We start from the raw sequence: 27,948 nt of genomic DNA, 5'->3' as shown, positions 1-27,948 counted from the left end.
TACAAATTATTTGGAATGGTGGGTCCCAGTGTTAAGAGCATTTTTCAGAGCAGTGGGCTAATGCCTCCTTAAGTAACACCAGCTGCCTGCAATTAGTGCAGGTTCGCATCCCACCAGGCTCAAGGTTGACTCAGCCTTCCATCCTTCCGAAGTAGGTAAAATGAGGACCCAGATTGTTGGGGGCAATTAAGCTGACTTTGTAATAATGCCGCTGGGGGGGGCGAAAGCCCTAATAAGCAGGCATATACATAGAATGAAGGCTATTGCTAAGCACATTGATTTGTGCTTCTTAGATTGTATGCCGCCCTGAGTCTTCGGAGAAGGGCAGGATATAAATAGGATTAAAAAAAATAATAGATTGGTATCAAAGGCAGGGAACTTGGCTGTAACAGTACTAACAGAGAAGGGCAAAAGAGATGATCCAGCTGACTTGCTCAATGAGTTTATTAACTCATATTGGCAGAACATATGTAAACATCTGCAGAATAAATTAACTTATTGGCTAGAACAGAAAGATGTTCATTAACTGCCCCCAATAGTTTTGGATAGTTCTGGAAGACTGTTAGCATGTCACGTCTAGTCTAGTCTAACAAAGAGAAAGATTAGAGGTGATATGATAACAGTCTTCCAATATTGAAGGGGTTGCCACAAAGAAGAGCGGTCTACTTTTCTCCAAAACTCCTGAAGGTAGGACTAGATGCAATGGATGGAGATTTATCAAGGAGAGGACCAATTTAGAACTATGCAGAAATTTCCTGACAGTGACAGCGAGAAAAATCATTCAGTGGAATGGCTTGGCTTCAGAAGTTGTGGGTGCTTCAACAATGGAGTTTTTTTAGGAAGAGATTGGATGGTCATTTGTCTGAAATGGTATAGGAGCTCCTGCTTGAGTAGAGGGTTGGACTAGAAGACCTCCAAGATCCCTTCCAACTCAAGTAATACTGTTAGTCTGTTATAGATGGTTTAGAGCAGGTTGAACAATGTTAAACCACGCTATGGTGCTGCAACACGTTGTAGAAAAGTATACCCACAAATCTGGACAATCTCTTTATGTGGCATTTATTTAGATCAGCTTTTGAGATAGTATCATAGCTCTAAATTGTGGTGTATATTTAAATACACTGCAGTGCTTTTGCTGCTCATAATAATTCACAAGAATACAAGATTGAAGATCAGGTGCAATAACCAAGGACATGTCACCACAGAAATATTAGTAAGGAGGCGAGTGAGACAGGGATGTGTACTGGCTTCAGTTTTATTTATGCTATCTTAATTTTAGGGCTAAATCAAACTAGATCACTATTAAGGCAAAGGATTTTACAACTAGAGGACCAATCAGAAATTGCTGCTTTCTCTCACATCATTTATTATTTATTAAGCAAATTTATATAGCTGCCCAATAGTGACTCCAGGCAGCATGCAATGTTAAAATTTATTTTATAACATATTTGTAAATAATCACATTTTAGCTCCTACCAGCTTAATATTTATATCATAATATAGTGAGGGCCATATAGGAAAACCCATCATGAAACTTAACATTTTCCCTATATGACGTGGATGCTATAGAAACCACAGCCCAGGCTCTTTTGTACTGTCTGTTTTACGGGGACATTTGCTATTGTCCTAATTACCCCTTTCTGATCTAAATGTCTGGGACATTCTTCTATTAATAATTATATCATAGATACATTTTATGGTCATTGTTAAGGCTGATTCTGGTGTAGTAAATGAACTAAAGGGAACATAATTAAAATTGGGTGCACATGCCAGCATCAAGCTCCCTTCGTCCAGTGCGCTCCCACAGGGAGGGTCTTCTCAGGGTGCCGCCGGTTAAAGATTACCGGCGGGTAACACCCAGGGGTAGGGCCTTCTCAGTGGGCGCGCCTGCCCTTTGGAACCAGCTGCCCGCGGAGCTTAGGACTGCCCCTGACCTCCGTTCATTCCGCCGGGACCTGAAGACCTGGCTCTTCGAGCTCTCTGGCCCAGGCTGAGAATTTTTAATTTTAATTTTAACTGGGTTTTTTATTTTCTCTCAGGGTTTCATTTAATCATTTTTAATTTGTTTTAACTTTTGTATTGATTTTCTTTTAAATATCCTGTAAACCGCCCTGAGTCCTTCGGGAAAGGGCGGTATATAAATCTAAATAAATAAAATAAATAAATAAATACGACAACATAAAAGACCTAGAATGGAATACAAAACAATATGCTGATCAAACTTACTAGAAAAGCAGTTACGCTTGGAATGATCAGTGATAAATGGAAATGAGACCACAAAACAACATGGTGGCTAAATATCATAAAAGCCAATAGCAGCCAGAGTATAAAAAACTGAAAGGTTCATTCAAGATTAGAAAATGTGAAAATAGCTGGTCCGGAGAATCACCAAAAATTGGACATGGTTGAATGGATAACATCATTACCATTGCCATCCCAGCTGATGTGATGCCTTGGCAAATGGTAGCATCTCACACTGGCTGATCTGAAAAACTAAGTAAAGTCAGAAACTGGTTAGCATTGGATTGGGACCATTTGGAAATTCCAGGGCTACTGGATTGGAAAGGTGAAAAACTACCTTGGAAGAATGGAGTGTATCTACCTATTGAGGTAGGAGTACCTTACCATAGCAGAAAGCTCCTTTGATAGTTCTAGCATAATAGAATTACCTGCTGAATTGATGCTGTCAGAACCAGGATCTGTGAGTGCTTCCCATACCAGAAGGAGAAGGCAGCCTCAGGCCTGATATGAATTTTCTATTCTGAAATGATTCTCCCTCAAATAAAAAGCATGTTTAAGAGCCAGTGCTTTTGAAGATTTCAGTGGGAGAAGAATAATACCAGCATCAAAGCTGTAATTCTCCTTGGAGCATCATTTGTTTCAGATTTCCTTCAAAACTAATTCTACATTAGTCATTATTAGTGTCACCAATACTGCTAATATCAAGAAAGTATTAAACAAATAGAACTATTAATTAAAAGTAATGTGAATTTGAAGAAGCAAAACAAAAGGCCCAAACAAAAGGTTATTTTTAGATTTCTCATTTATTTTCAAAGGGGAAAGAAAGCCACGTTTAAATTACAGCTTAATTGTTATTTAATGTTCTCCTTATTTATAGAATTTCATAAAGTTTGTTCTGAAATGGGGACCCTATTTGTATAATATGCACGATAAATAATTGCATATTTTGGGATTTTGTGAAATGGATGTTTAAGGGAAATTATGAAGAAAATCCATTTATAAAAATCATTATTTACAAAAAATAGACATTTGTTATCTAATCTAAAAGGAAAAGAAACATTGAAAATATGTGGTTTGATATGATTATCTTCAACAAGCCAATACAACATATTCGTATTACCAGTGGTTTGATTCAAAGCTTTGCTGCAGGAACTCTGATGCCACAAACTTATTTTACAATTTACATTTTTTTTGATACCATTGTATTAGCAGCAATGGATAAAATAAGCAGTAAACAGCCAACTAGACTACAAGGATAGTGTATTTCATTTCACACAAAATCTGAGATGTCCAGACTTAAACTTTAATGTTTAAAAATATACATGTGTATTTTGTGTCCACAAATATCTATAAACAGTTTGTACATAGGTTTTTAAAATATAAAATGATACAGTATGATATTTGATAAAACACCATGTAATCTATTTCAGGACTCAGATACTGTATCTTTTAGAAGTAAAACCCAGGATTTGCAAATGCTAAACTGCATGCCAGAAAATAATGTTTTTAATATAGGGTGTACAACAGTTCAACATGACTGAAGTATAATATTTAGTTTTTCTGAGCCTTTAATCCACATGCATGCCTACAGTTTATCAGCCATTAAAACATTAAAAATCCGTATCTTCTAATGCACTAGTATGACTAGTGTGTTGAGATGTCCAACTGAGATGCATTTTTTTAGACTCACAGATGGAAAGTAAGAGTTCTCATGTACACGTTCATCTGAACCACAATTACACACTTTTTAAGATCTTAAAGTGTGTAAGGCAGATTTTAGACTTCCACAGATTGCTTGGTCTGCACTGAAATATTTCTCACAAAACATTTAACAACCAACTTTAATCAATGCCAGTGTGATATTGGACTAGGGCAGGGGTAGGCAACCTCGGCTCTTTTATGACTCATGGACTTCAACTCCCAGAATTCCTGAGCCAGCATAGCTGAGGTTGCCTACCCCTGGACTAGGGAGACCTAAATTCTAGACCACTTTCAGCTACAAGAATCCATTAGGTAATTTCAGACTGGTCACAATGGTGAGAGTGGCACTGAGTATAAGCTCTACACCTTTGGTGGGGGTATGCAATGTGATGAACATAGAAAAGAGGGCTTGCATTGCAATGCTCCTTGTGTTGTTCTGACACACATTCCTTGCTTTGCTCCTCTCATTTAGTTGCTGATATTTAAGATTGTTATAGGAAAAGTGGGAGGAATGATGTCATGAGCTGAATGAAAGATGGGATATAGATCTAATAAATAAATACCCTGACATTTGAAATCTAAAAGGTACCACCTCCAGCTATAGAAAATCCTTCTTACCACTTAAAAAAGAGAAATTCTTCTGAGTGATTTGTGTTTCCAATGACTCTATGGGACAAATTCTTAATAGTTTAAGATGATTAGCATCATTGGAATTAGCTCTTGCATCTACTGATTAAAGAAAAGTGTGTGACTTTCAATATCTGCCAGGAGCAGAATTGTACATTTGGAAGCAAAAATGGTTGGATTGTTTGACCCAACCATTGAACAGTTTGGTTTTGAGGTAATCAAACATATTGGCTATCGTTATAACATAAATGTTGAATTTTTAAATTAGGAATTTAAAATGAGGAAAATTAGGTACAAACTGCATGTTTAAAAACCAGCGTCTGCATTTCAATATACTGAACAGACTCAACACCCAATAGATCTTAAACATGGCCAAGACAGTATTATTATGTTTACTTTCTTTTAAAAAGTTAACTATTTGTAAATTTTGCTATTAACTTCTAATTATTTTTTAAAAAGTAAAAATCTATCATTAAAACATCCATTTTGAGAGGCACACTAAACTATACTGCTTTCATTATTTGATTCATGAAGGAAGTCATATCTTTTTCAGGCTTACATGGAAGCTTGTAGAAAGACTTGCCTGCTTTAATGAATAGCCAAAAGATGCCAAAGTTGCTCAATATCCAAGGCACATATTTGGAATCATTTCTGAAGCATGCACAGCCTTAAAACGATCTGTTTCTCTAATCCAACATGAGATGAACCCTAACCTTTGAGAATGTCCCCATATACTTCTGACATTTTCCACAGAATTAGAATTGTAATGAAGCAGGAGGACATGGGGGAATAATCACATGAATGATTATTTTCATTTAATTAAGTTTAGATCAATTCAATGCCTAATTCTTGGTCATGTCTTTTGACTATTCTGTAGAAAGCAGCTGTAGCATGCCTTCCAAAGGTTAATTGCAGCTCCCTTCAAAGAAAGTATGTGCCACTGCTTTAAACTTTTATTTAATATATTTATTTCTGTTTTGTAATCAGTTTGTTTAAAAAGTCCATTATATCATAATCTAGGCATTTCAAAAGTCACATCAAATCTAAAGTAGAGGTTATTTTCATGAATGGTCATGCTGGAAGTATTTTATAAAAGAGCATCAACATATTTGTATTGTGAAAATAAAAGGTGACTTTCTCTCCTGGTAGTTTCTAGATAGCAGCAGTAGTAGGGTTGATTAACAAGCATCCAAAAAACCAGATTAATAAGACCCAAGTTAATTATATTACATTAACATTAAAGTACATATCAGGGGTTTCTGTGGATTTGAAAAATCCAAATTTGTGGCACATTGAACACCACGTATGCAATTATTTTTACAACATAAACTGATAATTGTATAAAGACTAAGATTAGAGACTTGTTATTAACACTTTATATTCATTTGACTAAATATATATCTAACAAATATTCTGGTTTAAGGACAAAATAGTTTCCGGTTTCATTCAGCTTCTTGCATAATAAATGAATAAATATATATATTTAATAATTTGAATTTGGGCACTCAACTCTTGAATATGTTCAGGCAGTTGAGTGAACTGCAATTTCAGAATGAGAATGTCTATTCTTCTGATCAAATTCAGTGCAGCTGTTTTTTAAAGGGAAACAAATAAATATTGTTTACAATATTTTTGTAATCATTTAATATGTTTAACAATATCTTCTGTGACGTACCATTTCTATAACCAGTAGCTAACAAAAGGAAAATGTCTCGCTCATAAATTCAATGATAATTCAGTTCCTAACCCTTCATGTGACATTTTGGATTATCAATTAAGAAAACAACGAATATAGAATACAATTAAATTTCTGAGCAGACTCAAGACTTCAGCCCCAAACTAAAGTTCTAAAAATATGCATTCCTCAGCTAATGCATTTATTCTGTCATATCTAAGAAATGTCTTCTGCCCAGATCAGTTAGATAATACATAGTTCATACAGATAAATAAAATGAGCAGTATTTGGTTTCTTCATAAACCAGAGGCGATGGTTGACATAATGACAAAAAGTAGTTCACCTAAGTCTCGGTTGGAACACGGGCAGAAGGATTACACCCACATATAACACATACACACACCTTCAACAGTAGGTACATTTTATTTCATATGTTACAGAGTAGATATTTCCATTCTCTGGAACTATCTTGACACAGGGTGATCCTATCTCATACCCTCCCTGTACCTAGGAATCATAATAGTAAATCACACGTGGAAGGTACCAGACATGCAAGATTTTAAAGCTATTGGCAGAGTGCATATCCAAGAACAAGATTGGTTCACCATGAGCATCGTCTACTCACCAGGATCAAGAAGAAAACTCAGTTTATTATTTTGTGAAACCCCATGAGGTAAAGGAACAATTGAAGCACACATCCCTTTCTACATGAAGTTGATACCTGAAACGTATTTTAATATATATATTAAAGCATAGTACAGGTAGTCCTTGACTAATGAGCAATCGTCTAATGATCACACTTGGAAGACTCTGCACCTGGGCTCCCTATATAGTCCTTTGCAGTGTCCCACAGACATATGATGGTGTTTTACAATAGTTTTGCAAAAAACTGGCAATTGCTCCCAGTTTTCGCCAAAACTGGCCCCACGGCAAACATTGGTTCACTTAATGACCATGGCATTTGCTTAACAACCATGGCATCTGCTTAACAACCAAGGCATTTGCTTAATGACCACTGCAAAAAAGGTAGAAAAATCAGGTCAGTCACATGACCAACCCACTTTATAATCATGATGGCATACAAGCATAATGGGCAGGCTCCATTACAGTTGTAATTCAAGAGCTACCAATAAAGCTGTCTCTCTCTCTCTCACTGTTTGTGTGTGTGTGTGTGTGTGTGTGTATACATGTGTGTATGTATGTATGTGTGTGTATACACATACACATACACACAGACACAGACACACATACACACACACACACACATATATATATGTTTTCTGAGGTTTTATATATGTATATGTATATATACATACACACACTGTACATATGTATATGGACACACATACTTTACAGCATAATTTCAAATTAGTATGGTATGACTTGGAGAAACCGTCTCATCCTTGAACAATTAAAGTATACACTATCTGAAATATGTAGAGTGTTGTGTAGTTGATAAAAGCAGTACTTGGAAGAACTCTGCATGGCACTGTGAAAAAAAAGGCTGAATTATTTCTTAAAATAAAACCAATCTTTCAAACAGAGAGGCACTTCATCAAATATCAGCCTCCCAAATAAATGAGACTGGAAACATGACATGATGAATTGATTCTATTTTAGAATAAGGGTACCTTATCAGAATCTTGCAAGTCTGATATTACAAATCTCCTGCAGTCACTTTCTACTTTCTGATAACTTAGGACAGATCTTTTCTAACTTTCTTTCTCTGTCCACGTACTCAATTGTGGATTACTCCCCCTTTACTCTGATTGCTCCCAGAGCAGCTTCTACACACACACACACACACACACACACACACACACCCCTCCCTCAATTTTCTAAGGTCATTCTTACATTCCAACACATCAGAGAAATAAAAATAGAGGAAAATGTGGATGCATGAAGTAGGAAGCAAGCCAGCAGAGGATACAGGCAGTCCTTGACTTACAACCATTCATTTAGTGACTGTTAAAAGTTACAATGGCACTGAAAAAAGTGACCTGACTGGTCCTTGCAGTTACAACCATTGCACCATCCCCACGGTCACATGCTCAAAATTTGAGCACATGGCCATCAGCATGTATTTACAATAGTTGCAGTCTCCTCGGTCATGTAATTGTCATTCGTGACCTTCCCACACAGCTTCGGCCAAGCAAAATCAATGGAGGAAAATGGATTCACTCATCAATTATGTGATTTGCTAAACTATTGCAGTGGTTCACTTAGCGACTATGCAAAGAAGATTGTAAAAATCAGGCACAATTAACTTAATAATCACCTTACTTAGCAAAAGAAATCCGGGTCCCAATTGTGGTCAAGGACTACCTATAATGGTTAGGGTGCTGAACTAGAATCACAGAGATCCAGGTTCTAGTTCAGGGGTGTCAAACTCAATTTCATTGAGGGCCACATCAGCATTGCGGTTGCCCTCAGGGGGCCGAGTGGGCATGGCCTGGGTGGGCGTGGCCTACTGGGTGGGCGTGGCTAGAGTGCGTATGGCCTACTGGGTGGGCGTGGCCAGCTCTACATCGTCCGCATCAAGGGTGCCTATGGGGGCCCGGGCAGGAGTGGGACAGATCTGAGGGTCTCTGGCAGAAGGAGGGTCTCTGGGCCAGGGCCAAGGCAGAGGGGGCCATTCCCTCACTGTTTCCAGGATGGCTTCACGGGCCACATGAAACCACTTCGCGGGCCGGATCCGCCCCCCGGGCCTTGTGTTTGACATGTCTGTTCTAGTTGATCCTTAGGCACCAAAGCTAACTGGGGTGATCATTGGGCCAGTCATTTCTTCTCAGCCCCAATCAGTATCAGGCTCTGCAACAAGCTAGATGAAAAATAACACCTCTTGTCCTATCATGACCAATAAGTTTTGCTAAGCAGTCTCAGTGCAAAACTGGCAGATGGTGTAACTAAGTGGAACAAACATTCAAAACAACAATATGGAGGAAGAACAAAGACCTTTTATATTCTAATTGCTTTCTTAAATTCATAATAAAAAATATAAGTCCACCAAACCTACCTACCTAACCAGTATAAATGATATTCATTTTCTAAATGGGCTTAAAACCAATTTTACTTTTTCTTGATTTGATTGAAGTCCTTGAAAAGAGCATAATATATTTTTAAATGGCTTGGCTTTTCAAAGAAACAAAATATCTATTTTGTATAGAAATATTTTTAAATAATAATTTCCTCTATACATAGCAATCCTGAGCCTGATCCTATGGATATTTGCAGACAGTCTCATCACAGATGCTATAAGACTTTCTTCTGAATAAGTGTGCATAGGAATATGGCTCTGCTTACAGCTATAATGATGACACAATCCATTTGACAAGCCTTGCACACCATACAGGCAATTGCTTCTCATTGTAGCTTGCTTAAAAGGCATGCTAAATGTTTGATTTTCTTTTCTTTTATGAAGCAGGATTTCTTGAATATGCTTTTTATAAAGAAGATTCATCCAGCTGCAGCACAGAATTCATATATCTGTATACTTACCCTGTTAATTCTCACTTACAGCTATTTTTTTATTTTGTTTCTAGCTATGAAATATCAAGGTGGATACAAAACTGTAATTATAACCTGATTTGGGTTAAAATGTTTTACAAAGTCCTTCCTAGTTGTATAGATCTGAGTAAGACTTTATGTTAGAATAATATCCTGTAGTCATGGCTAGATTAATGAGCGTCAGGAGTAAAATGTTCCCATTTAATCCCTAGCTTTGCTCACTTAAAACTAGGAGAAGGATGCTTTTAACGAACAAGTAGTATCCCAGAGCAAGAGCAATGTTTTTGTCCAATGTTATATTGTTACTAAGGAATAATGATTTTATAACAAACTTTTAACTGTGTCTTTTTCTCTGCTTAATAATTTATTTCCCAGACATTAAAGGCTGATACATACAATAGCTACTTTCAGGATGCCTTGGCAGTTTAGCTACAAACCATGCTGGTTAGGAATTCTGTGGAATGGACCTTTGAACAGCCCCAAGTTGGGGAAGGCTGAGCTAAGCTAAATTTCTACTTTAAGGTTTATTTTTGGTAAATAAGCTCAGAAACAAACTGCAAGCAGAATTTTAAAAAAGAACCCGCCTTACATTACATTATTCACATTTTTAGTAATCCTAATTAATAATTTTAATTGTACTAAGGAAGCAGGAATCAACAACAAAAAAGACTGTAGTTATTTGAGATTAAACCGGTATATAAATCAAGCTCAGGTAAGAGGGTTTTTTTGGTATTAAATCTGGTAAAAAAAACAGAATTGTGTAATTGGCTAAAGATTCAATAAGTATTTTTCTATTTTCAGGAGTAAATCAAGACCTTCAAAAGAAATGCCAGTAAATGTATCTCTGGTGACTAAATTGTTAAAACAATGATATTTTATTTTTTTGCTGGATGCTATTATTTTAGATGCAATCTAAGGCCTATATTCCAGTTCATTGCAAAAAAAATATCTGTAATGTTGTTTCTAATAACTTTTTTTGAATCCATGTAATCTTTCTGAGCTAATCTTTATCTTTCAAACACAGCAAATTATTTTAATTTAAACTGATTTTTCATTTCATATTTATCAATGAAGAGTTTAAAGATTTTCAGTCTCCTTTATTAGCTTTAATGTTATAGTTTTGAAAAATGAAGGGAAAGGGTTTTCCACATTTGCAAAACTACTTACAAGTAAATGGTTTTTAGTTTTTAGTTCAAATCAGAATACATGAAATTTCTGTTGGCACTAATTAGGAAATGCACAGATATCTGAAATGGCCAATAGAGACCCAATTACCTGGTAACTGGTATGCATTGTGAAACAAAAGCAAAACAATTCCAGACTGGAAAAATTCTCTATTCATTAAGCAAGCAGAAATGTGCTTCCCTTTGTTGAGCTTTTGCGATACTGAGTAACAAATGCTGGTAATAGCCCAATTTCACAGGAAAGAGCAAACATGGTAAAATTTATATGAATGCAAAGCAGGGCTTTTTTTCTCATAGAACGCTCAGAACGGAGTTCCAGCACCTTTTTTGGATGGAACCTTGTAGGGTAGGCAAGGCGGGTTGTATGACATGTGTGAGTTCCGGCACCTTTTTCTTTTACCAAAAAAGCACTGATGCAAAGTATAAACACAAAGATAACTTTTCCATTTCAAGCCATGAGGAGCTCTAGCAAAAATCAATTTTTATCATATTTATCAGTGAGATAGAGAAGCCAGTGAAGCTTAAGCGGGGGACACATTATTTTGGATTGTATATTTACCATAAAATTAACTCTATAGTTTTCAAATACAAGACTCATACCAAAAGGAACTAACAAAACAAGGTAGTTGATGGATGTGGAATTTTAGTTTCTATCACTGCAAGATATATATTTTTCATACTTGATGATAAACAAATATATTCATGTCCAGATAGAGCCTTTAATTTTGTCTGCTTGTTTTAATGCAGACATAGCTGCTTGTCAAGCACAGTTATTTTCACATGCAAGTGAGACAGTTGGATGCCAACCTAGTTAGACCACAGTTTATAAAAATACTAGTCGTAAGCACAGAAAATAGCAGAATAGATACTCTGCACCTCTTTACAATGACTTCTCATATAGTATTCCTTATCCGTACTGGATTCAGCTACAATTCAGCTACCATTTAATTAGATAGATGTGCAACATTTGTACACATCTAGTATGTTAGCAATGGAGAATCAAATCTTTTGCTTTTTTCAGACCCTAAGAAATTTAACACTGACTAGAAACTTGAACTCTTTTTGAAGTAGAATATCCTGGTATTTAAGTAACAGAAACAAAAATTCAGCAATTATTTTGTCACCTGTTCTGTGCTGTTCAAATGGCTTCTTTCTTTCCTTTTTTAGCTTTCAAATACAGATCGGCCAAGCTACAAATCTTGATATGTATGGATGACATCTGTGTAATGTGTGTGCATGAGACACACACAACACACACACACAAACTTTTCTTTGAAGTTCTTGTTTCCCTACAAATAAGTTAAAATCTAGCTGAAGAACACAATGTTGGTCAGAGCCAGTTTTTGGCATGCAAATTGTCCTGTAAACAAGCAGCTCCATGAAATCAGAGGCTTGCTCAGGTAAAAAATAAAACCACCACCACCACAGGATTTCTCTTCATCACTCGTTATTTGTTAGTCAGCTTTCCCTTGCACCATGTTTAGTGAAAATAGTGGGAAGAGCCTTGCTGCCTTTTCTGTGCTTTCCTTCCTTGTTTTATGCCAGCTTTCCCAAACTGGTGCTCACACGGCAGCTGATGTTCAGCATATCTGCAAGGTACCAGGATGAGGAAGGCCGCATGAAGCTTGCATAGCAGAAATATTTCTAAACCTTTGTGCTCTTCCTTTATCTTCGTGTTCACTCATGTTAGACTAACAAAAAGCAACAGCTATCTCAGTACAAGCTTTATCTCAGCCGCAGGTTCTAACAGTTATCCAAAAATTTCCCTCCCCCCTTTTAAACTTACTTCAGACATGATGGGAATGTTTAAAGTGAAAAACTACATTTGTACCCATAATCACCTCAACATTTTATTCTGAGATGTTCTGAAGTTAAACCAATTAAATACTTAAAAGACATATCTGTTTATTTATGTAACTATGTTTGTATGATATATGCTATGAACAGAAAAAAATAACGAATTTGCAGGTGAGCTAATTTTGACGTTCTTTTTGAGGCACTCCTTTTCTCACAGCTAGCATTGTGTTCAAATTGTATACATTAACAAAATGCATCAGCCTCCCAAAGCTTGTCTCATTCAACATTACTACTATTAAATTTATATATCACAGTTTAAATTACACCCATTTCTTGAACGATAAAATGCTAAAACTCAAGTGTCTAACTGCCAAAATACAGCCTTACTAGAATGAGTACAATTTACAAATACAATAATTACAATTTAAAACATGAACAATATTACATCTAGAAGTAAATACTGTAGGACTGATCAACATGGCATTTTCTGAGAGAGAAATGTTGAATTGCTGATGCTTTCAACAGAAATGTCCTGAATTCAGGATTCAGTTAGTTTCCCCTCAACAGCATATAAAAGCCATCCAACCACACAGTCCTCAGCTATATGGATTTTCAACATACTTGCATATACTTCGGTTAGTTATCTGCCAGGTACTTTCCTGTAAAAATAATTAAAGGCATGTAAAAAGGAAAGTTAATGACATTTGTAATGCCTAGATTTATTTTTATAAACTCACTGTTATCAACTAAATATAGTACCAGTTAAATTATGAGAATCAAAGTGAGACCTAAATAAGTTGATGACACCATTATGAAACATGAACTTCATTGTACAATTTTGTGATGCGAGAGGAAGAAGTATAGATGCATTTATTTATTTATTGGAGGCTATACAACTCCAGATGTTTCTGGACATCTTACGCTTTAGAAAAGAAAGAATCAAAAACTAGAAAAACAGATCATATATATCCACTGCAGGGTAGGGAGGGGGATACATATCAAGCAAAAAAGACTGTAAAAAAAGGTACATTTTTAGCACTCATAAATCTCTTAAATAAAAATTGTCAAGATGTGACGTAAATAATTTCTCCACATGGTATCCTTCCTATGTGCTGAAGTTGACAAAGTTCTAGTTCATATACAACTGGAACTACAGTGGAGAACATTGGTCTGCTTCCTGATTCAGCAAATTATATAAAGTCAATATATTAAACTACTGACTGTGGTTGAAACATATAATCAACCAACTTTAAACGCTATCATGTTCTTCAATCTTTAGCTGTCTTCTTCATCTACTTAACAGACTGAGATAAAGTGCAGGAGCAGACATATGGAAAAATAACCAAGAAACAGAAGTTGTATTTTTTTGCCTGCACATGTACAGTTCAGTGGAGTTTGAAATTCTTGGTAAATATGACCAGGCACCTTCTAACACCTGGATGACTAGGTGCAAATGGCACTGAAACCATACTTATCACATATAATAATCCAATTATTTTTGTTGATACACATTTCCATTATTAATTATTATTGTTGGTTACACAGTCAGATGTTTAGACTGAATTTGGCATTTTTCCTATCGAATCTTTCCCAAGAATCTGAGATAGGCTTATAATTATCATTAATATTACTGTAGGAAAATAGAATTTAGCTTTTCCTTACCTGCTGCAAATCTCTTTTTGATAAGTGAAAAACGATACCCAGCTCCAACAAGCTCAATATCACAGCTGGACAGAGTGCTCCCTTCGCTAGTGAACTGCACAACCAGGGGTGAAGGTTTACTTGGTCCATCAGATAACTGGAATCGTGCAAGCAAGGAACCCACCCCTTCAGATAGAAAATTCATCAAAGTACATTAATATAGAAAACAATGCAGTCTTGTGCCTAGACTATAGAAAGCCCATTAGCAAAATACTGGTGTAACATAAGGTTTGGACTGCATCCTAGTCTTTTCACATGACAACGTATGCCCTGAGATAACTTTGAAAATAAACTTTTTTAAAGGCATGGATAAGTTAAAGTATTCAAGCTTTAAATTAGTTTATTGCAAATTAGGTTTTAAGCCATTTGAGCCACTAGTTGAGGAATTTAAACTACGCTAAATTGCAAAATGGCAAGGTATTTAATTAACCTAGGATCTCCAAACTTAGCAATTTTAAGACTTGTAGACTTCAATCCAGGAATACCCCCAGCCAGAAGGCCAAGTTTGGAGACCTTTCAATCAACCTACTGTATTTGTTGGAATTCACAATTTGTCCCAGAGGCACTGGATGAAACTAAAACTCCTGTATTAGTATAACTATTACAAGGTGTTTTAATTACATCTAACAATGTATTAAAGTTTACAAACAAAGAAGTTACTGTTGTGGTAAATTTAGCTATGTTTGAAAACTTTGGAACAAGACAAAGTGTTTGGTATCATGGAATCAGTCCGTGGTTCAAAAATATTAAATATATCTCCTGTTAAGATAAGTGTAATTCAATGAAAAAAAATTTGTGTATCTATTTAGGTACTCACATAATATTGGCTTGTTCAGTTAGGGCTCCATTTTCCTTTAACATTCACAATAATGTTAATTTGGTGTTACAAAGATAATTGAATTATATAACAACATTGTTTGTATTATTTATATGCATCATATATTTTATATGCTTTCTATTCCAGTCTATTTCTAGTTGAATATGTAATTCAACCTTGAAAAGATATGGGTGATTGATCAAAGAATGGTGAAAGGGAAGAAAGTTTTACTAGGAATATAAACTAGTATGGTTACCTCCATTTTCAGATTTTTGAGAAATATCAGGAATTCTCCACAATATCCTTTGTTGTTCAGTATTCCTAAAATATGAAAAAAATGCTCAAGATAGAGAACACTGAAGAACATTTCTAGCAAAACTATATTCCATTCTAGAATATACAGTAAGCAAATTAACGATCGCCCATCTAACTCAATTCTGTTTATGTCACACCTTCAGTTATTTTTTTGTTGAATAAGGGGACAGAGTAGGGTTATGCAAATCGTTTTGAATGTGAGATGTGTTTTTATTTCTTAACTTTATTTGCCACCTATCTTTCTGTGGGGGCTACTCTAGGCAGCTTTTTTCAAGTTGAAAGTTCTAGTCTGGAAGTATTTTTTTCTTAAAATGGTCTTGTTTCAGACTCAAAATAGAGTTGTTTTTTATTTTAAAATGCTGCACTTCCAAAATGGTCAGAAGTACTAATTTGAAACTTAAAGCATTTTGAATTTGAAATCTTTACTGTGCCATGCTCTAAAACAGGGGTCTCCAATCCCCGGTCTGTGGACCGGCACTGGTCCGCAGCATGCTAGAAACCAGTCCACCCAAATAAGCAAAGCCCCATCTGCAGATGCAGGCAGCACATAAAACCTACGCCCCCTCCGGTCCACAGAAAAGCCTCTCTCCGTGGAACCGGTCCCTGGTGACCAAAAAGGTGGGGGGGGGATGACGCTGCTCTAAAATGATTATGTTACACTTGTATACAACATATTTCCTGTATTTTAAGTTTAATGCTAAAATTTTGAGTTAAGAATTGAGGAAGTTCCCTACCCATTTGCATTCTGTACATATATCTGAATCAATGATATATATGTTTCTATCTGAATCATGATACAAACAGTACCATAGCAAAAATAGACCTGTTCCTACAATTAAGAGTACAGTGAGATTTGCCAAGGGAAATCTAAAAGCAAAGAGATGGATAGATAGGTAAAATCCTTTCTGTTCCAACTCTGACAATCCCTCTCCGCAATCTGTCTGCTAATGCAACCTTTTGGGCACTGGGACCGGTTCTGTGGAGAAAGGTTCTTCTGCGGACCAGAGGGGGTGTGGTTTTGTGTGTGGATCGGTTGCTGGCATGCCGTGGCCCGATACTGGTCCACGGACTGGGATGTTGGGGACCCCTGTGGCAATGTGTTTTTCCCTTGTTGAGGCATTGAAAGAAGACTCATCACTGTTACTACTAGCTATAAACTAAAGCAGGGACAAAATTTACAAATTATGGAGAATCTTAAAAAGAGCTTTTGTTTGTAGGTGTTATATTTATTGATATTTTTACTGAACTAGAAATTAAAATCGATGCAATTACTGCCTTTCTCATGATTGTTTGATGGAATTTTTAATATTGTATTATGTTTCAACATTGGCTGGCAAATAACTTTGATATTGAAGGCCCTTGAGAGGCTTGGGGGGGACTCCTAGGGGGTCCTGAGACTACTTTGAAAAATACTGCATTAAATCAACCATGTCTTCTTTGAGGCTTCTGCACAAATCTAAAAGAAAGAAGTGGCTGTTTAAAAATTGCCTTAAGGAGTTGACTCAACTGAAGTCATGACAATTTCCCCACCACACACATTTGTGAAGAAGCCTATGGCTGCCCTAATAAACTGGAGAGAGGTACTGCACTTCCACAAAGTCTGAGGCCCTTATTAATAATTTATGTAATGTATATGCGATACAACTTCTAGTGACTCTTGGCCATTTCCAATTGTAAAAACAAAAACAAATAAGAATACCAGAAATATCTTAAACACAAAAATAACCCCCCAAAAGAAACAGAGATGGCTTCTTCTGAGTGCCGTTTGCTCTTTCTCATCATACTTGAAATGCTAAATACTTATATAGACAAAGTTGTGACAAAGTTTTAATAAGCATATGGCTCTTATTGACTATAGCTTGCCAAGGCTATTTCAGGCTCTCCAAAGGTTTTACTCAACTTCAGTTACCAAAAAAGTACACTGATGGAATAAGAAAGAATTTAAGGAACACCTCTGGTTCATACCAAATGGCAGGTGGAAGCACAGCTTGTAGTTTTGTCACTCCACCATCAATAGGAACAAGGAATTGCACATTGTTTAAAGCTACTGGTGTAGTCATTGCCTCTATATTATACTTGTAGTCTATGCGTAGATCTGTGCTTGTAGGTTCACACCGCCAGTTCACTGCAAGATTCAGTGGGGTAGATTGAATACCCTGTGTTGATACCTTGTAAGATAGAAAGAACATTTAGTATCTGTATGAGCCATCAGACACAGAGAGGAAAACATTGTGAGAAAAATGTTTCATAATGAACATCTGATGGGTTTATGATTAAACTATGATTATAGACTTTGCAAGATCAGAAAGGACCTCATACCTGGTACTTAAGCATATCCACATTATAGTATGTTGCTTGTGGTTTCTGTTCAGACACTTTCTTCAAATGAGTCATCAAATTTGGCATGTTTACCCAGAACTCCTTTGTGTTGGCATCAGCATGAGTGCTGTCACTGCATTAATTTAAAACAGGAGGTTACAAATGCCATTTTCATTAATATAAAATATTTGTCAGTTTTGTATTAAAATCATAGTTAATTCCAGCTGCACAATTTCTCTTTAGGCTAGGGGAAATAAACTTAACAATGTGTGATCTAGTGGAGTAAAGACCACCTATGGACTTATGCAGCGGTGGGATTCAAATATGTGAACAACCGGTTCTCTGTGTAGATGCCACTTCTGGAAGTCCATTCTGGGCCTGTGCAACAAAAAATTAGCTACCAGTTCCGCTGAAGTGGTGCGAACTGGCTGAATCCCACCCCTGGACCTATGTCACAATCTCTTGGATTAAGAGATGGTTTTCTTCTGAGTTTTGAAATCATGTTCATGCTTTATAAAAACTAGATTTTTACCTAACCTAAGTATTACACCAGGGCCAGTTTGGTTTGGGAGCTTTTTCAAAGAACAGCAGAAAAAAAAGTTTCAGTGCAATTTAAAAATCAATTAATAAATCAACAACATAAGCCATAAACATGACTTAGGCAAAAGTTGCAAAAATTACTATTTCCCGTAAAAAAACACCTTATTATCATGACATTTACCAGCAAAGAAGTTGAGGATTTGGCAAAACATGTTCCAATCTGTTGTAATTTGTCACACGAAATGTTAGAACAGCTGGAGCAGGGTTATTGGCAAAATGTCTAGTAATTCCCGCAGGAAATGACAGCACCATTTCTCCGGTAATCTTTACTATACATCTTCAGAATCAAAAGAATGGCAAGCAGAGAAAAAAGAGCAAGTTATGCACAGCTAACTAGTTTTGAATCAAAACATACGTATGTATAGTCTGGTTTCTTATTTTCAGAATATTCTACTCCCGCTTCAGGCATTCATATAGAATTAATCTATCATACACTCATTTGGAAACATGAAAAATGGTGTTCAAGAATTTGCGATGCTATTAAAAAGAATGCAAGTTCTTCAAATGTGTCAGAATTACAAACTAAGTTATACCCACAATTTTCATATTTTTAAAAAATGATTACAATAAAATGTTTTAGAAAGCAATTTTTAGAAAGCAAGATCAGTGGCTAGGAAAAATGCATAAAGCTACACTCTTTGATTTATTATGTTCCTCTGAATTATATGATATCTATCTTTGCATGAACAGAACTGATATATGTCCTAAAGATGAAAGATTATATGGCCTGAATTAGCCTTGGGATGTATTTGTGCTGGTTTTAGTGATTCTGAAATTGTGGTACAAAATTAAGGAAACTTATCTCTGGGTTGAATCTGGAGTTGTATAGAATAGAATTTTACTAAGTGTACTTCTGAGGGCAGAAGATAGAAGGAGAAACATGGGACTTGGTCTCCCCTTCTATTTCCTGCTCCTTCCCATTGGAAATTTGCTCCAGAAAGTTTCCCGGAGACGATAGCATTGCGGGGGGGGGGGGGCGAGGGTAAGAGAAAATCTCCATTACGGCTCATTATCACCATGAGGAAGTACATTAGTTCCTAATTTGTCATCCCTAGATATTAAGGCATATTTGAAGAATTAAATGGCACATTAATCACTGGTCATTAAGGGGTATATTAAGAAGTCTAACAAAATGGGTATCATTAAGAAGAATATAATTAAATCCTGGAAACTATAATTTAAAGGACTGTCATTTTTTTAAAAAAAAAATTGTGTCCCATTGCCATTCCACAATTATTCCCCAACATATGTGTCTGATGAAAGGAAATATTTTCTCTAGATTTGTTGCTATATTGCGAACAAATGGTATTCAAGAGGAAATGGGTAGTATAAATCCAATCCTGAATTGCCAACTAAATGGGAAGAGGAAGAGAAGAAAGGGTACAACGCTTACTTGTTAGGATCAGCTCCTTTGAAGTACGCATTAACAGTTTCAGTGAAAGCTGCAGCTACAGGGAGGGTATCTTGTGCACCCATTGTTAAGGGGCTGGGTCCTCTGGAAGAGCCTGCAACCAATGAAAGCCAGACATTCTTTTTCTCACTAAAACTTTTTTACTTCTTTCAGATCAATGTTAAAACAAAGATAGAGGTGGCTTTGAAAAATACTGTACAGGTAGTCCTTGACTAACAACCATACTAGGGAGCAGAAAATTCATTGTTAAGCAGTAAAATCATTAAGATAGATAGATAGATAGATAGATAGATAGATAGATAGATAGATAGATAGATAGATAGATAACCTTTATTGACATTTTTTTTACTGTGGGCATACTGGCATAAATTAAAAATGAAATTCTGTTGCCTGCTCTCAAAAGTGTACATATACATAACACACATATAGACATGCTGTATACATACATATGTATATAAGGCATCACATGGCTACCACTTGTGGTTTTCCCTGCTGGCTTTCCCACAGACTTTACTTGTTAGAAGCCAGTTGAGAAGATCTTAAATGCGACTGTAGGATGCTGTGACTTTCATAAATATGCAACAATTCCCAGGTGCCTAAATTACAATCACATAACTGCGGGAATGCTGTGACAAGTACAAAGTCTGATTGTAAGCCACATTTTTTAGCACTGTTGCAACTATGAACAGTCACTAAATGAATGGTTGTTTGGCAAGAACCTCTAAAAGCAAACTTGTTTTTATCACCAAAGCAGTCTACAAATATATACAATATTTATAAATTTCTTTAAGCAATATAACAAATAAAGCAATATAATTCAGACAACATCAAAACAAGAGGAATGTTTGCTTGAAATTAAAACAGCTTTTTTTTTGCATGGTTGTACAGTAGAACATGACCATTTGGGCCAATCATTTGAGAATCTATATAATGGCAGTCTAGTGATAGTTGAATTTAAGATCATAATAATCTACTGATAATAGCAAGTACTCAAATGTTGCTTAAAGGACAATGTAAATGAAGGAAAAAAGAGGAAGTCAACAAGAGAAAACCTAAAGGATAAATGTGTGCTGGTTGCTCAATATGATTAGCCAAAGAAGACTAGGATTATGATGTTCATAAACATGGGAGAATGGCTGGAGAATAACAGTTTAAAGGCTAAACTCAATATATGAGCTTTCTGAAAAAAGGAGAATATATTCCAGTGGAAATAACTTTGAGATGTGCAGTTAGATTTTTGTTTTATGAACCTCTGAAATAGGTTGAGGGACATAAAGAGCTCATAGGTGCCTACATGCAGTGGTGGGATTCAAATATGTAAATAAGTGGTTTTCTATGTGGATGCCGCTTCCGGAAGCCCGTTTTGGCCCTGGGCAACAAAAAATTAGCTACCGGTTCTGCTGAACTGGTGCGAACTGGCTGAATCCCACCACTGCCTACTTGTCTGGTATAATTCAATTGTCAACTAGAAGTCTAGAAACTGAAGTCCTAGCATATCTGGAGGGTTTCAGGTTTGGAAAAGGCTGATTAAAGTATGGATTATACTAAAAGAACATGTATCAGAAGCATTATACATAATTTGCAACTTTATAGTAATAGTGTCTAAACTATAAGCAATTGTTGGCAGCTAAAGTTTAGATAAAATAAATGAAGCACTAGATAGATACTGCATATTTTCTTAGTAGCCAGTATATGCAGATATAATCCATATTATTTTTCTATTATATTTGATTTAGAATAGTGAGAAACTGAAGATCAAATGATCCCTTCCCCTTCCCAGGATATCAACGATTGCAAGGGAAAAAATAGTGGGTTTTTTGGATATTACAATTACAAATGACAAAAGGTGAGCATTCCATTAACAGAACTGTACAAATATCATTTTTAATACTTAAGTAATAGCATGCTCCTTCTGGCAGGGTACATATATTTTAACTTTCAAAGAGTACATGGGGATAAGGGTCAGATGCAGAAACCAAATCAGACAGAAAAAGTATAGATTTATTTTCAGAGCCTATTATGGATCTTAAATCCTTGCATATTGTTGTGTTTCGGGTTCGAATGAGCAGGAAAGATGCCAGGCATGTGAGTACAGAGTAACAGCACCTTTATTGATAACCATAACTGTACTGAGGGGTTTAGGGTGTACATGCACTCTTTATATACCATCATACAACCAATCAGATTGAACCCACTATTCCCGCTATTTTGGTTCCCACCTGAACTGTTAGAGCTCAGTACTAGTGCTGGAGAACTGACAGTTCTCAGTATACAAGTGAATAGGTGTTTCACCAAACCTCAGTACATAACACATATGATCAGCAAAAAGCTGTTTTTGTTTACTTTAACCTTTGAACTAAAACTAGAGGAGGAGGAGGCTTTCTCTAGACTGGGTTCAATTAAACTGGCATGGCAATGAAACAGACTTGAATATATTATCGAGTTGTGAGCAGGTGTTTTCTGTGCAGGCAGAGACCACATTTAGTATTTCAGAAAGCTTCACGATTCAACCCAGTATTTAATTAATTAACAAATTTTAAAAAGTGTAAAAATCCCTTAGATTTCAACAAGAAAAAAAAAAGGAAAAAAGGGGGGAAAAAGGAAAGTCTGTGGGAATGCCTATAAGAATAAAGTATGATTGCTCATTCTGCATAGGCCAGGGGTAGACAACCTTGGCTCTTTTATGACTCGTGGACTTCAACTCCCAGAATTCCTGCGTCAGTTGACGCAGGAATTCTGGGTGTTGAAGTCCACGAGTTATAAAAGAGCCAAGGTTGCCTACCCCTGCCATAGGCCCTTTGTGAGGCCTTCACAAGGCTTCAAGGAGGCCTTGTCAGGGAGCGGCAGTAGCTGCTTTGGCCAGACCTGCCTCAGCAGCACCAGGAGAAAAAAGCTGCTGGGTATGAAGTAGTAGGGATAGGTGGTGGTGGAGTGCAGGGAACAGACTGGGGGGGGGGGAAGAGACAGGTGAGTGGTGCTGCCAAGCACCCAAATTTTAATCACACATATTGCAGAGACGCTGCAGTGGCTCTAACTTCAAGGATTGCTATAGCTACCATTGATTCAGTGCAGCCGTAAATTCAAGTGGTCACTGTATAAATGGTAGCTATCTGGTGACTTGTATGCACCTTATGTCAGTAAGAATATTCCAAGCGTGTGCTTTTGAAAATGATTTGCCTTAACCAGACAAGGCATACTTAAAAAAAATATTGGATACTCATTGTAATGTATTTGCTCATTGTCAATGGCCAAAGAAAGCCAAAAGCCATAAATGAAGATCGGCTGTTTTAAGGACCGGTCCTCAGATCAAAATATTTATTTACTTTAAATAATGTTCTTTAAAAAAACATTTACTAAAGCAAACCCCAGTCATTTACTTCTCTAAATACATTGATAAGCAGCATTGTAGCGCTTCTATCCATCCCTCTCTAGGAAATTCTGTTTTCTGAGTTCTAGGTTCCCACAAAATAGGTATTTTTTGGCATGCTGAGTCAAAACCTTATTCCACACCTTCTCACAGATTGTCCTTGAGGATTATGCATGTAACTTTTTACTACTCCTCAGTTTGTAAATATCTAATTTAATGAAAGCCCTTCATCTTACCTGCCTACAATTTGTATGCCCCATCAGAGGGAAAATGTAAATACATTTTTCTAGATATTCTTCTAAAATAAATAAAGTTACATACATACATATAAACATAAATCAAGAAATAATTTAAAATAACTTATTTGTTCCCTTTTAACAATACAGTAATAGTAATAATTATTCTTCCCAAACTCTTAGAATGCAAATCATTTAAAAAGACCTAGTCTAAAGATCTTTTTTGTTGTATATATCATCATCGTCATTGTCATCATCATCACCATCATCCAAACTATCATAGAACAAAAGTTTGTACGTAAGAACAAGCACTGAGGCAAATTAAACACTGGAAGTTACTAAATGTACAGGGAACAAAAAGTGAATATCAAAATAGTGTAATAAAATCCTGAACAAAATGCTGGTAAGGAAATGCATTACATGGTCAATTTCTGCCTAAAAGATTAAGGGGAAAGTAGATGAAGATAAAATCTGCAATAGCTTATAATTGGAACATTAAAAAAAGAAACCGAAGGGTCCATTTTGGCTGTGCAAGAGCAAGCTATTAGAACTAATGCAATCAAGGCTAGAACTGAAAAACTGAATGATTAAAAATGCAGATTGTGCAAAGAAGCAAATGAAATAGTAGATCATATATTCAGCTCATGCAAGATGGCACAAGCTGGTTATAGTCAATGACATAATACAGTTGCCAAAACTGACTCATTGGGACATCTAAAAATTATAATATACCGGTAATGAAAAATTGGTGGGAACTTTAAGTTGAAAAAGAAGTTGACAATGAGCAGGGATTTTCAAGTACAGTCTTAGCTTACAATACATCAGATATAACTCTGGTTGAAAGAAAAAAGTGTGGATAAATTGATGTGGCAATAACAGAGGATAGTAGAATATACTGTAAGACAAAGAATTGAAGAACACAAAGTAATAAGCTCTGAAAATCGAAATTGAAAGATTATGGCATAAATCAGCTATGGTGATCCCGGTTCTTATTGGCATATTGGGTACCATATGAAAAAAATCTTGGCCAATACTTAGAAAATCTGTCCATTAACAAAATTTCCATTTGTCAATTACAAAAGGCCACAGTACTTGGATTCACCTATATACTACACCGATGCATTACGACATCCTAGATTCTTGAACTTGATGTGTATGAAGACCAACACCAGCTAAAGGACTGTCAACTCTGACTTGACATTGTTGTGAACAGATAATAATAATAATACTGTACTGATTTGTATTTTTGTCATGCAAGTGAATGGAACAACTGTGCAACAACGAGGATTAAGCCTAAAGTAAAAAATCTCTGATTCAGAATTTGCCCAGGTCCCATCACAACTATGGGCCACCCACTGCTTCTTGAACAAATATCATCCTCCACCAACTCTCAGCCCATCACACATATATGCCCTGCCTATGTTTTGAAGTTCTGCTTCAAAGATACTATTTCTATTCTAAGCAATCTTAAGCATTTCCAAGTGATTAGTCTATCACATTTCATTCCAATCTAACATATCCCCAGCACTATTTGGCTACAGCATTTTGTATGCTTCCCTCTCCCCCCAGAACCAAGTTTCTTCCTGTAAGACTATTACATCCTTCCACTCCCCCCCCCCCGGGTTTTCTTCAAGTTGACTCATTGATGGCTTATAAAGGAAATGAAGTCCCATAAAGTCTTCTGGCAACCATGTGATCCCCATTTTTGCAAAATACCTTTGTTCTATCCTTAAAATTTTCAAGTGACCATAATTTGCATTGGCTGGTTGAACCATATCCTTATTTCTTTTTCCTTCTGTGTCTATTGCACTGCGATGGCTCCCTCCTACGCACACACACCTTTTTAAAAGTCTTTCAGCTGCATTGTAGACATGTTGGAATAAAGCTACAAAATTTCAGTGAATGGTATTCCTTTGCTTCCATGAATTTGAATCACACAAGGAATTACACCTTTTCATTTAATTTCCTACAGATAGTCTTTATAGTTTTGAATAAACTCATTTATTAATAAATGGTCTTCTAATCTATATTCAGTTTTCTGAGGGTTTTTTAAATTCTATTTTTGACTAAAAATAAGAAACATTAAGAATTGTAGTAAGTTTGTATTAGTTGAACACTCTTTGGGTATTATTGATTGTATTTCTATAGATTGTTGGTATTTTAATTACCTTCATTATTGTCAAAATACAGCAATACATCTGAAACCATTCAGGTCTGTTTTAAGTTTTTTTTTCTTGCTGCATATGCAGGCAAACAATTCTAAATAACATGTATTTAATGCAATACTCACCTGAAAACCAGCATTGTGTCAATGTGTCAACATTTGTATGTAAACACCTTGTTGAATAAGCTACTTGCAAATAAAATCAGGCCTTTTTTCATAAGATAAAAATGTTCTGAATATATTTCTGGGCAGAAATCATGAGTAACGTCATATGAATACATCTATTATGTAAGTCAATTTCTAGTCTGTGTCACTCTTCACATCCAGATGCACAGATATGTCTCAAAAGAGAAAAGCTTCATTTTCCAGAATAAATGCACGCAAAATTGCCATTCATTTCAGTGCATTTATTTTTCAGGATAAATATTACTGTCTAAATATTATTCTTTGCTTAATTAGCATGAATTCACAAAAAATAGATTTGTTCCTGATTCTCCCAAACAGCTATGAAGCATTGGTGTTGACATAATTTAATAGGCAGTGGACTGTAGGTTATATATTTCAAAATTAAGGAAGCTAGCAAGAGAAATAATAATAATCCAAATGCTGCAGAGAGCAGCTTTTTTCTCAATAATTCACACTGTTTTATTGTCACTCTTGCATTTTAATCGGAATGCACCCGCCTGCTTGCAAAATATCATAAAATGGCCAACTGAATTCTTCGTTTTAATCCTAACAATCTTGGGGGGGAAAAATCCATCTTTAGCTGCATATGGTTGTAGAGGTGACTGGATTTATAAGAACTTCAATTTTGCTGATAAAACCAAGATAATTATCTCCAAAAGTATGAAGGAAGTCTTCCTAAGGCAGGAAAAACATTCTTATCCTCCCAATCTCATTTGTAATTAAAACAAATATTTCCTCTTTTCTTATTTATCATTGTCCTATGGCTGACCCGTTTGATGTTTTTTGCTTCCTGAGTGTCTCATGGCTCAGAGCGGCAAGCATGCTAGACAAACATTTCTTTCCATGTAACACCTCTATTGTGTGCCTATGTGTAATGCCTTCCTCTTTGATGGATATAAATAAAAACATTAATTTCCTTCTTGTTAATCATGTGCATTTAGAGGACAGTCGAATCCTGCAAAAAAATGTCCTCATGAATTGAATTTCAGAGACATCCTCAGAACTCAGCCTCACTGCAGCAGATCAAGGAAGGACCCCTGGCACTGTAAGTATATTTGTGGACAATTTATTAATAAACTCCTTCAGAGTTTGTTGCCATTCGGACATCTCCCTTGGTGTGCTTGTTCTTTGTATCCATCCTGCAAATTCTAAATTAAGCAATGATGCACAATTTAGTAGCAGTACTCATTATGCTATTTTTTATTCAGTTATTAGGGAGATGGTACACTAGACTGTAACTTCAAAATGTCTTAACATTTCAATACTCTGAGCCTGAAATAAAGCATGGCTTTGGAACAAAACCTTGGTTATTGGGGGGGGGGGCAGTGATTTTAAATGTTCTGACTGTTCCAAGTGTAGGGTCTTCAAGAAAGGGGAAAAAAACAGACCCAGGAAACTACAGACCAATCAATACCTGGGAAGATCCTGAAAAAGATAATAAAAAAACAGATCTGCGAATAACTAGAAGCAAACAAAGTTAGAACTAGTAGCCAGCACAGATTTGTTAAAAACAGATCATGTCAAACCAATCTTATTTCATTCTTTGATATTATATTATATTAGTAGACTATATTAGTAGATTAGTGAAATGCTGTGGATATAGTATACTTAGATTTCAGTAAGGCATTTGACAAAGTAGACAACAATGTGCTGCTTAGTAAGCTAGAAAAAGGTGGGATAGACAACATCACCACCTGATGGATTTGTAGCTAGCTGACAAACCGTGCTCAGTGAGTAGTCCTCAATAGTACTATATCCACATGGAGAGAAATAAGCAGTGGGGTACCACAAGACTCCATCTTAGGCCCACTACTCTTCAATATCTTCATCAATGACTTAGAGGAGAGAATAGATGGGAAACTTATCAAATTTGCAGATGACACTAAACTGGCAAGAATATCCAACACCTCAGAATCCAAAAAGATATTGACAAACTTGAACGATGGGCCTTATCCAACAAAATGACTTTTAATGTGGAGAAAAGCAAAGTTTTACATTTAGGCAAGAAAAATGAAATGTATAAGTACAAATTAGACTAGACCTGGCTCAAAAACAGTAACTGTGAGAGGGACGTTGAGGTCCCAGTGCATGATCACTTGA

At 36.0% G+C, this 27,948-nt stretch overlaps 1 protein-coding gene across 1 annotated transcript in view; it reads right to left on the bottom strand.

The window, feature by feature from the left end:
* Nucleotides 1-13,368: 13,368 nt before the first annotated feature.
* Nucleotides 13,369-27,948, bottom strand: part of SGIP1 (SH3GL interacting endocytic adaptor 1) — a gene marked incomplete at both ends in the record, with an annotated part of 128,204 nt that continues 113,624 nt past the window's right edge. The window contains 7 exons of the mRNA XM_081325489.1: nucleotides 13,369-13,391; nucleotides 14,395-14,559; nucleotides 15,507-15,571; nucleotides 17,531-17,733; nucleotides 17,885-18,017; nucleotides 18,606-18,761; nucleotides 19,878-19,989. Of these exons, the coding sequence (XP_081181615.1) occupies nucleotides 13,369-13,391; nucleotides 14,395-14,559; nucleotides 15,507-15,571; nucleotides 17,531-17,733; nucleotides 17,885-18,017; nucleotides 18,606-18,761; nucleotides 19,878-19,989 (857 nt within the window). The remainder of the gene's footprint in view (nucleotides 13,392-14,394; nucleotides 14,560-15,506; nucleotides 15,572-17,530; nucleotides 17,734-17,884; nucleotides 18,018-18,605; nucleotides 18,762-19,877; nucleotides 19,990-27,948) is intronic.

This window comes from Vipera berus (genome assembly GCF_964194415.1).
Source record: "Vipera berus genome assembly, chromosome: 3".
NCBI classification, from domain to species: Eukaryota; Metazoa; Chordata; class Lepidosauria; order Squamata; family Viperidae; genus Vipera; species Vipera berus.
Note: the sequence above shows the minus strand (reverse complement) of the source record. Positions and strands in the feature narration are given on the sequence as shown.